At 34.3% G+C, this 15775-nt stretch overlaps 3 protein-coding genes across 3 annotated transcripts; 1 reads left to right on the plus strand and 2 right to left on the minus strand.

Moving 5' to 3' along the window:
- The first annotated feature begins 6471 nt into the window (after positions 1 to 6471).
- Positions 6472 to 11737, plus strand: LOC107912735 (uncharacterized). Its single transcript, XM_041081357.1, has 5 exons — positions 6472 to 7267; positions 7346 to 7410; positions 7526 to 9373; positions 10249 to 10378; positions 10642 to 11737. The coding sequence occupies exons 1-5, from the start codon at positions 7111 to 7113 to the stop codon at positions 11355 to 11357; spliced, it is 2916 nt and encodes a 971-aa protein (XP_040937291.1). The 5' UTR covers positions 6472 to 7110; the 3' UTR covers positions 11358 to 11737.
- A 138-nt stretch (positions 11738 to 11875) lies between these two features.
- On the minus strand, positions 11876 to 12902 carry LOC107912734 (uncharacterized). The gene has a single exon (XM_016841039.2). It carries the CDS (start codon positions 12800 to 12802, stop codon positions 12023 to 12025), a length of 780 nt encoding a protein of 259 aa, XP_016696528.2. The 5' UTR covers positions 12803 to 12902; the 3' UTR covers positions 11876 to 12022.
- Positions 12903 to 14260: 1358 nt separating this feature from the next.
- On the minus strand, positions 14261 to 14779 carry LOC107911009 (uncharacterized). Its single transcript, XM_016838912.1, has one exon. The coding sequence runs from the start codon at positions 14777 to 14779 to the stop codon at positions 14261 to 14263; it is 519 nt and encodes a 172-aa protein (XP_016694401.1).
- Positions 14780 to 15775: the final 996 nt, after the last annotated feature.

Consider the following 15775-nt stretch of genomic DNA (forward strand, 5'->3'; position numbering starts at 1 on the left):
TGTTGTTTAATGCACATTTTAGGTCTACACGGCTAGACACACGGGCATGTGAGATACACGGCTAGCACACAAGTGTGCAAGGCCATTTCGAAAGGTACACGACCTGGCACATAAGCGTGTGGTAATGCTTCGAAACCCTATTTCGACGACAAATAAGGGTTAGGGGTGTCACATATAGAACACTGAATATACAAACAATTATTCTGGTGTATTATGTTCAGAAACAAACCATGGACTTTGTACTTGTTCCTTAATATCTGAACCCAGAATTCTTCCGTGTTAGCCAATAGCTTATATCCCAACTTCATAAGGAATAGTTTATTCTGGTATTGCAATATCTAAATACCCAAGCCTCTATTTGTTTAGGATTTGCAACAAGTTTCCCAATTAACTAATAATGGTTTTCTACTAAACTGAGTTGAACTCTATAGAAAACTACGAGCTAGTGAAAGTTTCCTGCCTCCCAACCATTAAGTTTATTACAAACCTTACCCAAATAAACCCAAAAGTTCCAACCCCAACACAATTGTGAAACAAAGGAACCCCTAGATAGTTCCCTAGATCATTCATTTTTGTGAAACTAAAAATGTTGCAAATCATAATGGAGACATCATCTGAAACATTATTCAAGAACAATACTTGAGTTTTCTGACGATTCATATGATGTCTAGAGAAATGAAAAAAGGAGTTGAATACATGTTAAAGACACTCGACATTTTTCCTGTTTACTTTACAAAAAAGGATGAGGCTATTAGTGAAGAATAAGTGTGATATGCCAGACCCTCGGCGTGATAGAAACAAAGGCTCCCAACTCCCATCCTCAACTGCAACTTCAATCAAGTGACCAAGGGGCTCCATTCCTAAAACAAAAGAGATACGGTGATAAAGGGTCCCCTTGTATAACCCTTATTGTTGGTTTGAAACTACCAGTGAGCGTTCTATTCCAAAGTAACTGCATGGATGAAGAAGTTACGCAATGCATTATTGTACGGATAAGAGTAATAGGCAGACCTGCGTCTTGTAATGTGTCTTCTAAAAATCTCATTGAACCCTATCATATGTTTTCTTTAAATCCACATTAACCGTCAACCATCCCTTCTTACTCTTAGTGGTTTTCATAGTATGAATTGCTTCTTGTGCGATAATAATATTGTCAAAAATATTACGTGAAGGTATAAAGCTTGATTGATTTTGCTTTACTAGAGTTTGCATCACTTGTCGAAGATGGATGACAATTGTTTTTGTAATCACCTTATACAATACATTGCATAAGCTGATTGTTTTGAATAGTTGGATAGACTCTACATCAAATTTCTTTGGTGTAAGTACCAAGAGAGTATGATTAATATTGGGATCAAATTGCTGCCCCAAAAAGACATCTAGTACCATCCTGTACATACTACTTCCAACTATGTCCCAATTTGCTTGAAAGAATTTCGCATAAAACTCATCTATTCCTGGCGCTTTAAAAGGCGCCATACTAAACATAGAGTTGCTAACTTCCTTCATTGAAACCTCAGGCTCAAGAATTTGGATAAGTGAATGTGTAATTTTTAGAAATTGTCCCCTAATAGGGAATTTCCAATCGCATACTTCTCCACGGAGTATAGACTTTTAAAATATCCAATTGTATGATTCTTCAAGGTCTCCTTGTCATAGCACCATCCGATATCATCAATATTCAACGCCTCTATTCTATTCTGATTCCGCTACTTTAAAGTCAAACTAAGAAAAAATTTGTTTTCCTATCACTATTTAAAAGTCATTCACTCCTAAAATTTTGGAAGTATCACATTTATTCTTGATTCATGATATTTTTTATTTCCAAACAAACCACTGCTTCATGATTCCTATATCTTATTGTACTTCTTATCTCCAATGCACATCGGGTTTTCTTCAATTCTTGTGTAGCACGATTTTTTTAAGAGAAAATATTTTCAAACACCAATTTGTTCTATGCTTATGCCAACTGAGTGAAAGACTCTAAATTACCAACAACCTTATCACCCATTCACCAAAATTCCTTGACCACGTCTTTAAATTTTGGATGCATCAACCAACTAGTAAGAAAATGAAAGAGCTGCACAACTCTCTCCGCAATCACCTTATTGGTCGTAACATGAATCGAGAGGTGGTCAAATTTTAGTTTATGAAGATGTCTCACAGTTGAACCAGATGCAAAAGAAAGCCAAATATCATTACAAAGTCCTCAATCAAGTCTCTGATAAATAGCCCCCTTGTTCCAAGTAAATCATGAACCTTTAAAACCCATATTATGCAACCCATTCTCGAAATCGAGTAAACAAAACCGATTACAACCCTTCTTGTCAAATTTAGAACCTCTTTATCATTTCTCGCTATACATAATTGTGTTAAAATCCCCTACTAGTAATCAAGGTTTTTCCACCCCTTCCGCAAATTGACTTAGTAGGTCCCATAATTGTACCATTTAAGTATGTTTTGGACTAGCATAGATAGCAGAGTAAAGGAATAGTGACTGAATACCCTAATTCTTAATACGCATATGAATAAATTGGTTATGAACTTTAAGAACTTCCATACTAACATCATCCTACCATAAAATCCAAATGCTATCCGAGAATCTGTTTACTTCAACATGAGACGAGTTATCAAAACCCAGCTTAGAGATAACCAAATCTGCCTTACCTTCGTTGATTCTAGTTTCAAACAAAGCAACAAAATCAGGACAAGACTCCCTTTTATATTCCTTAAAAAAACTATGAAATTATGGGTGCCCACACCCTTGACAATTCTAAAACATTAGATTCAAATCTGTAACCATAAAAAAAGATAAGATACGAATAGAAATCCAACTATTAGGAGCTTCGACATCCATTATAGAACTATCCGCCTCATTAATCGCCAAATTTGATTCACCTGACATGGAGATATCATTGTCAACCTCCTCATTCGATCCATGATGAATGGTTTCTATAGCAAGAGTCATTGAAACCAATGAAGGGTCGTTTCCCTTAAACTTTGACGAATCTTGCCTCGAATTTTCACCCAATCTATCTCCTATAACTTCTCGTATTTGTTTATTTATGGCATTCTCCACTCCCTATTTCAAATCAATTGTTGATTCACAACCACCTGCCTCACTTATGTTTAGAGTCCTCATTTTGTTTCCCAGTTTAACAAACATGGTTTTCTTATTATTTAGATTTGGGCTAATAGCTTGGAATTGTATAGGCTATAAAGAATCATCCAAAATAATTGCGCCCATTTTAGACCCATCATCAAAGGGATTTTTCCTTACGGCCTCGATGTAGATGCCCCCACCTTATTAGTCGGCTTGAGTTTATTAACTATAGCTTTTGACCTTTTTTCTAAGAGAATTCCTTTCCCTTTAGATTTCAACGTCCCTTTTCTACTAATTCTAGGTTTATTAACAACCTCCACAATCCTAATAAATTTTGTTGTGATTGTAGTTCCACAGTATGCACCCCTACTAAATCCATTATCATCTCTATCTCTAAAATCCTAGAATCCTTGCCATGATTGTCGCTTAAGACATCAAATCTTAAACCACAGTAGTGCTATTGTCCTTACCTTCATTCCGCAATTCTAATGGACGATTTTTCCTTCTCTATCTTCGCTTAACAATCATCTAATGACCAAAATCTTCCATTTCTACCTGCCTCTGTAACCCCGACGTTTGCTCAGATTTCTGACTTCTCTCCATCTTCGCTGTATTTTTATGTTCCTATTTATGAGAACAATTTTCACAAGTATGCCCTCACCGCCCACATTCAAAACATACTAGAGGTAAGGATTCATATCTACCTGTTGTGATCTACCATCTATTTTAACTTTTAAAACTAGTAGTTTCCCCAATTCCACATACACCACAAGCTTCACAAATTGACCTCTTGAATTGTTCTCAGTGTTCTGGTCAATTTTAGCCATTGGTTTTATAGCACCGTAAATGAACCTTAATAGACTTTTGGCGTACATTCCTTTAGGTAATCCCGATAGTCGAATCCAAACTAAAAGGCTATGAGGCAGAGCTTGATTAGTCGACAAAGAAGGTGTCCATGGCCTCACATTGAGATAATGACCAAAGATAGTCCAAGGGCCTCTAGACAAGGCGTAAAGGTAATCATTTTTGTTTTGGAACTTCGCTGAGAAATAATCTTTCTCCAAATCAAGGATTTGTAGTGGTTGTTTTGTCTTCTATAGTAGTTGTAACTTATTCGATATAGATAGAAACGACAGTCTCCTCCCAAGAAATTTCATAATCACCATCCGTGCCATGCGCTTGGCAATGAAACTATGTACCCGATACGAGAGGAAAATATTCGGAATACCATCAATGACCTCATTCTTAGCGTCCCCATCAACCAACTCAAAGTCTTCTTCTTGTTATGTTTCCATCAATCTTGACGAGTTGCCCAATAACATGTCCATCCACGAGCCTTTGGTTGCATTCGCATCATTCAATTTCATCCCTTTATCATCCATGATGGGGTCGTCCGAGTCAGGAGGTTCATTCGATCTGCGATAAACTTTTTTAAAAGATCTTCCACCATTGTGACCGAATGAGAGAATGTTCTAGTTTGCCATTTTTAAAAGAGATTGTAATAATACAACTCAAATAAAAATTATGATGATGATATTTGCTAGGTAAAGCAACATTTCGTTTTCACACCTCCGTTATTATTATTATTGATTTGCGTTATTAATGTAAACTCCTTTATTAGTAAACAAAGCATCTATATTATCTATATTATTATTCACACAAAAGCAGTAAATAAGAATATATATATTTTATTTTTTAACTTTTTATATTAAAATTTTTAAAAAAATTAAATCTAAAACATCCTATCAATCAAACCATTTTAATGAAAGTCATACTTTGAGTTTGTATAACATTGACATGGCTGTTTTCATTCACATTGTGTATGCATCACGATTGAAATTTTGAAGGTTAGTTTTGATATTATAAAAATTTTGCAAGTATTGATAGAGTGCTAACTCAAAATGTTGGCGCTTTCTAATTATTGGTAGATTCATGTTACCTGTGTCTTATACTTTTTTTTTTCTATTTTTTGTCAATGTAATATTTTAAGCTGGTGATTCCACGTAAATTTGATTGCTTTGTTGGGACAAAGTTGAGAGAAGGAATTATTTATTTATTTATTTATAAAAAGAAATTTAAGTACTAAAATAGAAAAATAATAACATAGTTTAGGGCAATTTTTTATATTAAGCCTAAAATACTAAGTAAAAGAAAATAGAAAAATGGGAAAGCTTAGGAGAGATTTAGTGTAAAGAAAATGAAAAGGCTAAAAGAGTAGATATCCGTAAAGACAGCGGAAGATAGGGAGACAGAGAGACGTAGACTTTATACATCACAGACAGCCTGTCCCCTCTGTTTCCTTCCTTTTTTGTCTTTTGTTACTCTGAGTTGGATATTTACTATTTACATTCATGAATCCAAGCATTCTTACCCTAATCAACTCACGCTTCTTATGTATTTGTGTGCTACTATACTTTGGATATATTTGTATTATGTAATCATATTGTATTTATATTCTCTTTTTAAATAATATTTTTTTGGTATTTTTAATAAAATTGTGACTGGGGATACTGGAAAGTTTTTATATAATAATATTCAATTTATTATTACTAATTTTTAATGTCATTCACGTTGCATTCGATTTTATGTGTATATTTTTCAATTAAATAAATAATAAAATTTTATTTCATGTAACTAATTTAAAATAGATTATACAAATTGTTGGTCATAGTTAAATTATATAAACTATTTTGTAATTAAAAAAATTAAAAAATTCAAATGAAAATAAAAAATATTAAAATTTAATACATCTATTTTATAATGATAAATTTCAACTTTGTATTATTGAAATACCAATACAAATGTTATTTAAAATTAAATAATTTAAATTAAAGTGAAAGTATAATTTATGATGAAGAGATTTTTGTTAAAATCTAAGGTCAATAATTTAAATAAAAAGATTTTTACAACAATGAAAATTTAATAATAAAATTAAAATATTATTGAATACAAGTATATGATAAACAGCACTCTGTCCATTTCAAATTAAATGGTGGTTTGAAAAGGAAAACAAAATGTTGGACTTGGTACTAAGATTGAAAAAAAAGGAAATGTTGACAATTCTTAAAATGGGTATTTTTAAAAGGGTTAAAATGAATTTTTTTTTAAAAATTGGAGGACAAAAAAAAAGTTATTATGCCTTATAAATATTAATTGGATATATTTACATTTTCGGTTAATACTAAATTTTAATAAAAAATTGTATACTTGGAATTGACATTAAGGGTAATTATGTGGGCAGGTTATTAAGTTTGATGATTTGTTAGTTTTTAATCTAATTTAATTGGTTGGTATTGAATATATATTTGTATGTATTTTTTACTTAAAAAAACACTTTTTGTCGTTGGATTTGACAGACAAATTGACCACAAAACAGAAGGCCTTTTAGCAGTGCGCGTGAAACTGATCTGCAGCAGCGACCGCAGATTAGGCGCTTTCAGAGCTCTCTCTTTTCACTGCCGAATCCACACTTTGATCAGTTCCATCCAAAATCCCTTCCATTTGCTCGGTCTTTTCAAATCCAATAATCCACCCCCCTTTTCTATCCCATAATTCCTTCTCGTTTTTTTCTGAAACGAATCATTTTACCTTTGCGTCAACACATGTAAATAGTAACACTAGAAAGCGAAAAAAAAACCTCCTCTTTTTATCTGCTCATCTCTTTGCTGTCATTTTCTCGCTGCTCTTCTTTGGCACTCCATTATTGTACGGCCTTTTTTCCCTGTTTTTTCTTTGTAGATTCCTCTTGTTCTTTTGCTGCATTGCTCCTTTTTCGTCACTTTCGGACCCTTTTCATTGCTTTCTTATACTTAATGGCTCTTTCCATTTCTCTTTGTTCTTCAGTAGGTTTAGCTTTTTCTTTAGCAGGTTGGATTTGGAATGGGGTTGGTTTTGGTTGTTTGTCAAAATGATTAAAACATAAACTTTTTTTCTGGTTATTAGGTTTTTTTTTTGGATTTTTAATAATTTTCTGGGTATTTATTTTTTGAGTGTCGGTGGTAAGAAAAATGAATGAACAAACGGGGAAAACGCCGTCATCTCTGGCTATAACGGAGAAGAAGCCTCATAGGTCTGGTGGTTGTGTTGGCATTTTCTTTCAACTCTTTGATTGGAACAAAAGATTTGCGAAGAAGAAACTTTTCTCGAGAAAATTACTCCCTCCTAGTAAGTTTTTTTTCTTTATTTTTTTTAAAAAATTATATTTTTTAATTGAATTTATAACCAACTGTCGTTGTTTCTCAGCTCGTACCAAAGCTTCAAAGAGCTTTGGAGGAGATGAAAAAATGCCCAAATCCAAGCTGCATTTGGTATGTTCTTGGAAATTTATTAGATTTTTTTTTTGTGTATTTTAGTTCATAAATTAGTCACTTATTTTGCTAATATAATGATGGAAAATTTGATGTTTATGATGGATTTTGGTAGATTGCTGATGAGAACAGTGGGGGTTTTCCAAATGTGAAGAAAAATGGTAAACATTTTAGTAGTGAAGTGGATCAAAAGCATGAAATGAAAGCTCCTGGTTTGATTGCTAGGCTAATGGGATTAGAATCCATGCCAGCTTTGAATAGAGATAAGTCTCATAAGAAATCCAAGATTTTAGGTAGTAATCCTGATGTTAAAGATGAGAAAATTGTGATTTCTCAATGTGGGAACAGTGGGAAAGATTTGGATTTAGCTAAGAGTAGCTCGAAAATCGAGCCTCGACCTCAGAAGATTCAGAAAATAGAGCCATATGATAGACGGGTGGTCACTAGATTTGGAGCTGAGGCATTACAAATTAAGAGTGTTCTGTTGCGATCAAAGAAGCATCATCATCATCATCAAAAGTTTGTTTCTCCGATTAAGAGTCCAAGGATTTCTTCTGCGCGCAATGCCTCTAGGACATCGAGGTTGATCGATGCAGCTGCAAAAATTTTGGAACCAGGGTTGCAAGCTACTAGTAAAGCGAAATATACTCTTGCTTATCCAAGTCCTACTTCTTATTCAAGTAAGAATGAGGTTGTAACTGAGGCAATTGTTTCACCAGATATGTTGGAACAATCTGCTTGTAATGTTAGTGCTGATAAGTCTTTGGTTGGCCCAACATCATGCAAGAACTGTGGCAATTTGCTCGATTTTGTGGAGTCTAGAGCAAAGTTGGAGGATCAGCAGTTTGTTTGTCTGTCCTCTGTGCCAAATTTTGTAGATGCTTCTTTGCATGGATTAGAAAAGAGTTGGCCAAGGTCTTCCCTGATCTTGTTCGATCAAGGGAAAGAGGTAACTTTTCAGAGAAGCCACGACCAACCATTAACTTTTACTGGTCAAGAAGAGGACATTGTTCAGTCTGGTAATGAACCTGGTACATTTAGAAGAGACGCTAGAGCTCAAGCTCAATGGCATTCAACAAGCCAACCTGGAAAATTTCAAAAGAATGAAAAGCCTCCTGATGGTTTCAAGCTGAGGAATCAAAGTCAGAATCATACATCGTTAGACAGGGATAGAATCCCGGCAAAGGCTAAACTAAGTACTCTTCGAAGTAGGAAAGCTGCTTCTGGTGCAAATGCTGTTGGTGGGGTCAAAGATTTTGTTGCCCTGAACAGAAGCTTAAGTAGTCACACCCGACATAGAGTGCCAGTCAAAGTGGATAGCTCTCCTATTGACATTGAGAGAAAATCTTGCAGTGGCCAAGATGATTCCTTGTCTCAGTTAAGGTCTCCGGTAAGAAAGAGGAGAACACATAGTGTTAATGGGCAAGCTGAAACTGAAGGTTTCATCAATCCAGCAATTGGAAAAGAAAGAAACAGTAAATGCAAACCAGTGACTAGACGAGAAGTGGTACATGGAGCTTGTAGTGTAGATCAGACATGTTCTAAAAGCAGATCAACGTGCCGAGAAACTGGTAAGGGAGCCAAGGAAAAAAATGATACAGATATTATTTCTTTCACATTCAGTTCTCCATTAAAGCAAAAGCATAGCATTTCCACAGAACTGAAGGATAAAAGAAAGGACCAAAATGAAAGCATTGCCCTCCAAAGAAGTGAAATGATGGAAAACCATTATGGAGAAACATCTTTGCCGAAGAACTTGCCACTAACAGGAGATGCTTTAAGTGTTCTTTTGGTACAAAAGTTGAAGGAATTGACTTCTCAAGAGGAGGATGAGCAGAAAACTGGCTGTACTCTACCAAAGAGATCAACTGCCATGATTCTGCAGGAGCTAATTTCTGCTTTAACTTCAGGGAAGGCTAACTCTCGGAATGGTCACCTTTTCAGTTCAGATATTGGTTCCAAGGTTGGTATTTATATCTGAGGCACTTAAATCTCCTTCCACCGGTTTATGCGGTTCTCGATGAAATGTATAATCTTTTCGAATTTGATGTTTTCTTGGTCACAACTTGCATTTTTATGTCTCTTACAACGAAAAGTGCCTCAATAATTCAGGGGTAATGCATATTTCCAATAAAATGCATGTAAGAACCTCAGCAGTTATATTCCTTGAGCAGGATCAGTGTCCCCGATCCAGGGTATAATATCCCCACCCTGAGTAGGAAGAGCAAAAACAAAGTTATCTTGTACTGATAGTTAAGATTTTGAAGGACCTTTTTCATTGTATTACATTTGGATAAATAAACTACCATGTTGCTCCTGAAGTGGTAAAAATTAATTTAAGAATTAGTTTTGTCTTTATGAATTCGATTAATTGGAGTTTGTCAATTCTGCAATTTAACTCAAAACTTCACCTCATATTCAACCCATTTGAATTGAAGCAAGATTGGTGTAGCGTATTTCCTCCATAAAAGAAGATTGATGTAGCATAGCTACAGTTGTTTCAGATTAAAGGTCATTGACTTGATTCCTTCCCTGTAATCTTTATGGATGTTCATATTTGATAGGTATCATGCAACTGTCAAAGAGTTTATATTATATATATCTAGTTTTTAATTTACTTGATAGACAATTCTTCCAGAAATATGATGACCCCTAATTTTCTTGCAAATCTGTATATTTTCTGTTGCTTTTACTCAAAATTTGATTAATTTTATTTGGATATTAGTGTGTTTTTTATGCCTATCTGAAGCTTTTGTGTTTTGCTTGAGGGTTTGTGCATGTGATAGCAGCTATTGTTGCCATTTATAATTCTTTTTAAAATTTATTTTGTTGTCTTAGACTGAAGCAAAGGCTGAAGGGACTTTAGTCGGGTTTACTAGCCATGGTGATCATTTTAGTCCTGGTTCTGTTCTTGAAGCTTCATTTTCGAACGATAGTTGTGTTTCCAGCAGCCTTGACGAAAGCTTAGGTAAGGAAAAAAACCAAATTCTAAGCCTTTAACGCACCCTTATATTTTTTGTTTGTCAAGAAATGTGTATGCTATTCAAGGAACTTGTTCGGTATCGTAGTAGTAGAAAATGCAGACTAATATGAGTTCATGCACTTCTCTGATTAGATCGGCTTAATAATTTATTTTCCATACCACCTTAATACTGTGTTTTTTCTGTTCCCCTCTACGAAAAACATAGATAATTCATGTTAGTGCCTTTTCATTTTTACCTCTTGGTCCAGGACATAGGTTACAACCAGATTCCATGGGTTACTTGTACAATGAACCACAACCAATGGAACCCGATGCGGATCTTCTGGATTCTGCAACTTCATTGGACAAAGTGACAAATGTTAGTGAGATGATCATCGATCTTGTCCACCGAATATTTGTTTTGATGCATGTTGTCAGTAACTTTGCTTTTGGATTATCCGATGACAAGCTTATCCATTGTAAGGAGGTTATCTTAAAAGCTGAACTGTTGTTTGGAAATTTGACTCCCTGGGATTTGGATGGGACAGATGATTTTTTCTTGGCACCCTATATACACGAAGAAGTTGAAACTCTTGTAGCTGCCATGGGGGTAGATTTTAAGTCTGTTCTTGGTATCGAACAGATCAAAGAAAACTATCAGCTTAGAGGATTTCTTTTTGACTGTGCAATAGAGTGTATAGATTCCAAATACAGTCGTTATTGTAACTCCGGATTCAGAGCATGGGGAAGTCTTCCATATTGCATGAACTCAGGAAAGCTGATTCGAGATGTTGCAGATGAAGTTAGAAAGTGGACAAAACTGGCTGGGATGGTGCCTGATGAACTAATAGAATGGGAGATGAGTTATTCACTTGGGAAATGGACAGATTTTGATATCGAGGCATACGAAACTGGTGCTGAAATGGGCTGGGATATTGTTCAAACTTTAGTTGACGAAATGGTAGACGACCTGGTTTCCTCTTGAATTGCATACATGCCGTCTGTGAGTATCTTTTGTAAATCATGATGACATGCTATCTCACTAAATTATATTTTCCATTTCTGATAAAAAAACAAGCTGGTAAATTTGTAAAAATGGGTCATAGATGGGAACCATGTTACTCTGACTTTTTCATTCCCCTCGAATTATCTGTGTCCCGAGTAACATAGGAAGGGATGGAGGATGGTATTTCTGCTCGGGGCCATTGGAGTTATTGTATATTGAGCATTTGTACCTGTATAATCTTTCATCTTCAATGTAACTTTTAACTCTTCTGTAACAAATGATTAGCTTGAAGAACTACTCATTAATAGTTGCCTAAATTGGAAGGTAAATATCCCTTCATTTAATGGCCTATTTGTTGAGGACTATTTGTGTTGTATTTTAGTAGCTTGCGAGCCTCAAGTGTATATCTTGTCGGGATTTCTTGAAAAAAAAAATGATTACATAAATCAAATGTACTAAACCCGGATTTAATAATCCACAAAGAAATATCAGCAATATAATACCGAATAGAAAAGCTCTTCTTATATTTGCACTCGACATGTAAACATAACAAACCAAGCAATGAAAGAATCTCTCTAAAACGTGGAAACTAAGTACCGATAAACCTTGAAATTCAGAGCTTTTTTTCTTATTTCCTTTCTTCCCTACATTAATCTGGCTCTACTCTTCCCTCCCCTATTTACGCCATTAATGGCGTTCAATTCTTCAATACTTGCATAACTCTTCCTCGCCATCACCAACCTTGCCTTCTTCTTCTCCCCTGCATTTGCAGACTGACTCCCTTTCGAATTTGACCAATACTTTCCACTTGCCGGCGGTGTCAGTTCATTCCCGCCGGTAACCGGCGGCTTCCGGTTCTCTTTCCATAACACGGTGGCAAAATCGGGCACTGATTGAGCCAAAAAAGAGGGCTCTTTACTAGAAACCCCTGAATTTGAACTGAACTTCACTTGTTTCTTCGTTGGGGTTCGCTTCATTTCAGTTTCTTCCCATTGTAGTTGCTTCGAATTCGAAAACACCCCATTCGCTTTCGACCAACTCTTTTCCGTTTTCGGCGGCGTCGATTCAACCCCACCGTTAACCGGCGGCTTCCTGTTTTCTTTTCGTAAAGCGGATGAAAAATCAGGCACCGATTGAATCAAAACAGAGGACCGTTTCGTGGAAACCCCCGAATTTGAACTGAATTTCACTTGTTTCTTCACTGGGGCTTGTTTAACTTCCATTTCTTCCCATTCTTGTAGCTTCTCAAACTTCATTCTGAGCTTGCTTTCTCTCAAATCTGCATATGCTTGGTATCTGGGACCTCTTTCCATAACATGATTCAGTGACTGGATGAGAGAAATAGGATCCAGGGAATAGAAAATTGGTTGAAAAGAAGGATTTGAAAGATGGGTTTGGTGCAGAGAATCGATTGTGTCGGCCATTTTTGATGAACTTGAAGGTTTTTTGCAGAAATGATATTAAGAGAGATTTTGAGTTTGCAACGGTCAAATAAAATGAGAAAGAAGAAAAACAAAGAGGATTTATTTATTGTTATGTTAAGAATCATTTTATTAACATGGTTTCCAACGTTCTTATTTTGACGTGGGTCCCAATGGGGAAAAAAAGTTTAGGGAATATTAATCAGCCGTTACATTCTTATCATTTGATCCCATCTCATATATACCATTGCTTCATTTATACATGCCTAACACCTGTTGGTTTTTATTTATTCATTTATTCACAAACCTTCTTTTATCTGAATTATAGGCAGAGTGTTAATTTAATTCGGATATTGATATAATTGAATATATAGATGATGATCTGTCTATATTAAAATAATTTTATTTGAATTATACTATTATATAAAATATGAATTTAAAGTGAAGGAACTTGTTGAGTTTATACAAGACAAGGAAAAGGATTCCTGTTTTGTAAGTATTTGTATAATAAAATTATTAAAAAAATAATTATATCGTAATATTTTTTTTTATTAAAGATTAGTAATTTTTTCATCGTTTCACCAACTGCTGCAATTGCCATAAAACCTTGTTGCCATAAGGACAGCTAGATGGCAGGAAAGTTGCAACAACAATTCAGTGTATCTATAGATACATATAATTAACCAATAATAATATCTTCATCTTTTAGATATCATGTCCTCGGCTTGTTTTATCCTTTCTTAAGTTGGACTCCACGCACATAAAGGTTTCTAGTTGTTCTTGCGGCATGTTCATTCACAGGAAACAAGCAACCTACAAAATATGCAGCAGATCAAATAATATCATTTGATACTATCATTGTACAAAAGAACTCTCTGGCGTAGTATGCAACTATAAAATCAAAGTTACCTGAAAAATACCGTCGAACAAGAACATTCTAATCAACTGGTGAATGTATGCGATGATAGTCTCCCCTGCTTCTTCAACCTACTACCAATGATACATGTACATCAATAATAGCATTGCCTTGACATATAAGAATTAATAGCATGTAATGCACCATTCAGTTGATATAATAAGCAAATTTATACCTTCTTGTTATTGTAGAGCCGTCGAGCATGAAGAACACCAAACATGAGCAAAGTAAAACAAAACCAATTTATACACACATGGTAATGATCATTAGTGTTCGAATTAGAAATTGTAAAAAAATATATATATATATTGATTTACCATGCATAGTATTATTCAATCACATGATAATAATCATTAGTGTTCAAACTAGTCACCACCATGCATAATATTATTCAATCAATCATAATAAACTCAAAAAACAATAAGTATTTGCTTCAAAAATAACAATAAGTCCTTAAGAATATGATGAAGATATCAAATATTAATAATAAAGTTCTTAGCCAAAGTTTGCCAATTTTATTATGATCTTATTCTTCTTTGATCCAACTATGGTGATCCAACTATACTAGGTAAGCGGGGTGCAGGTTCTTCATATTCGTCCCATCCAGTAGCTTGGATTTCTTCTAGCGGAATCGAAAACCAATCAATCTCCTTAGTATTGTCTTTTTCTTCATTTTCATTATCTGTAAGGGACTTTATTTCTGAGAAAAGTTTAGGGTCAATTTCAGAATTCCAATCAATATTATCTATATACAAAACTGCTGCATTATTTGGCAACTTGTTCTCACATGGAAAACCATGATAAATTTCCCAAAATCTTTGTTTAGCTTCTTGGAAAGCTATTAAACCAGCTGAATCACCCCATTCGAACACTTTGTCATTTTCAATCAAGTTCTTCTCTGCTTCAACAAATCTTTCCCATGGCATTGCACCCACTTCTATGCAAAATTTTTTCTCCCATGCAGGCAATGGTTCGGGTTTGGGATGAGTGATCCTTTGTCTGTAGTAACTTGGTCGACAATTCCCTCTTTGATGATAGAACATTCCTCTTTGACGATATGACATTTTTCTGTTAGAAAAAAAAATAAAATAAGAAAAATGAAAATAATGTTAGAAAAATATGAATGCCTTTGAAACATGTAGAATACTTTCCTTAAAGCTTTAATATGCCTCTAAGATGCAACAAAATCTAAGTAGAACTGTGAAAATGAAGATTAGAAAAATCCTTTATATAAATACAATATAGATCTATCTTTTTGTAAAATATAATATATCTTTTAATGAGATACCCTTTCAGAGGGTTGTATTGTTTTATAAATTAACTTTGTATAAGGTTATGTTTTTGTATGATAATCTTACGTACAAAGTTACGTCTATACAATATTATTATTCATTAATTAATAAGTATAATATATTTTATTTTTCTAGATAATAAAAACATTTCAAATTATTTCACATTATAAACTTTTTATTTTAGTTTTTTTCATCATATTTACATTTCCAATATCATATTATATAATCAATTTGGCCATCGCAGGAGTAAATAAATAAATTTTTTTAATCAAATTTTTGTTTGTTATTATATTCAAATTTGAAGTTATATATATATATTTTCTTTTTTAATTTTTAATTTGACATAAAACATAGGTTTGAGGTCTTCGTCCTTTTATTGTTGAATTTTGTTTTGAGAAAGGAAGTGAGACTTTACATCATGGATTCCAAATAGTTCGAGTCTTTGTATGAAAGTAAGGAAGACGAGAGGATTGAACTCAAGCCTCTACTGGTGTTGCCCCTTTGCTCTCTCTTCCATTTGGAAGTTAGAAAACATTCTTGGTAAAGGGTTAATGTGTATTTTCGAGACTTCTTCATTAATAGTTCAAGCCCTTATAAGGTGTTGTTCCCTCTTTCACCTTCACGGTTGAATAGTTTGGGGACTTATTATTTAAAGGGATTATAATAATTTTGCCCTTGAATTTGTTTATTTGTACTTAGTTGATCCTCAAAATTTTTTTTATCTAGTTGGTCCGTGAACTTGTATTTCGTTAACTAGTTTAGTCCGTT

This window comes from Gossypium hirsutum, chromosome A11 (assembly GCF_007990345.1).
Source record: "Gossypium hirsutum isolate 1008001.06 chromosome A11, Gossypium_hirsutum_v2.1, whole genome shotgun sequence".
Taxonomy (NCBI): domain Eukaryota; kingdom Viridiplantae; phylum Streptophyta; class Magnoliopsida; order Malvales; family Malvaceae; genus Gossypium; species Gossypium hirsutum.

Coding starts and splice junctions, on each gene's coding strand:
- LOC107912735 (XM_041081357.1), top strand. CDS start 7,111: ATGAATGAACAAACGGGGAAAACGCCGTCATCTCTGGCTATAACGGAG. Junction 9,374..10,248: donor GTTCAGATATTGGTTCCAAG/GTTGGTATTTAT, acceptor TTGTTGTCTTAG/ACTGAAGCAAAGGCTGAAGG. Junction 10,379..10,641: donor CAGCCTTGACGAAAGCTTAG/GTAAGGAAAAAA, acceptor CTCTTGGTCCAG/GACATAGGTTACAACCAGAT.
- LOC107912734 (XM_016841039.2), bottom strand. CDS start 12,802: ATGGCCGACACAATCGATTCTCTGCACCAAACCCATCTTTCAAATCCT.
- LOC107911009 (XM_016838912.1), bottom strand. CDS start 14,779: ATGTCATATCGTCAAAGAGGAATGTTCTATCATCAAAGAGGGAATTGT.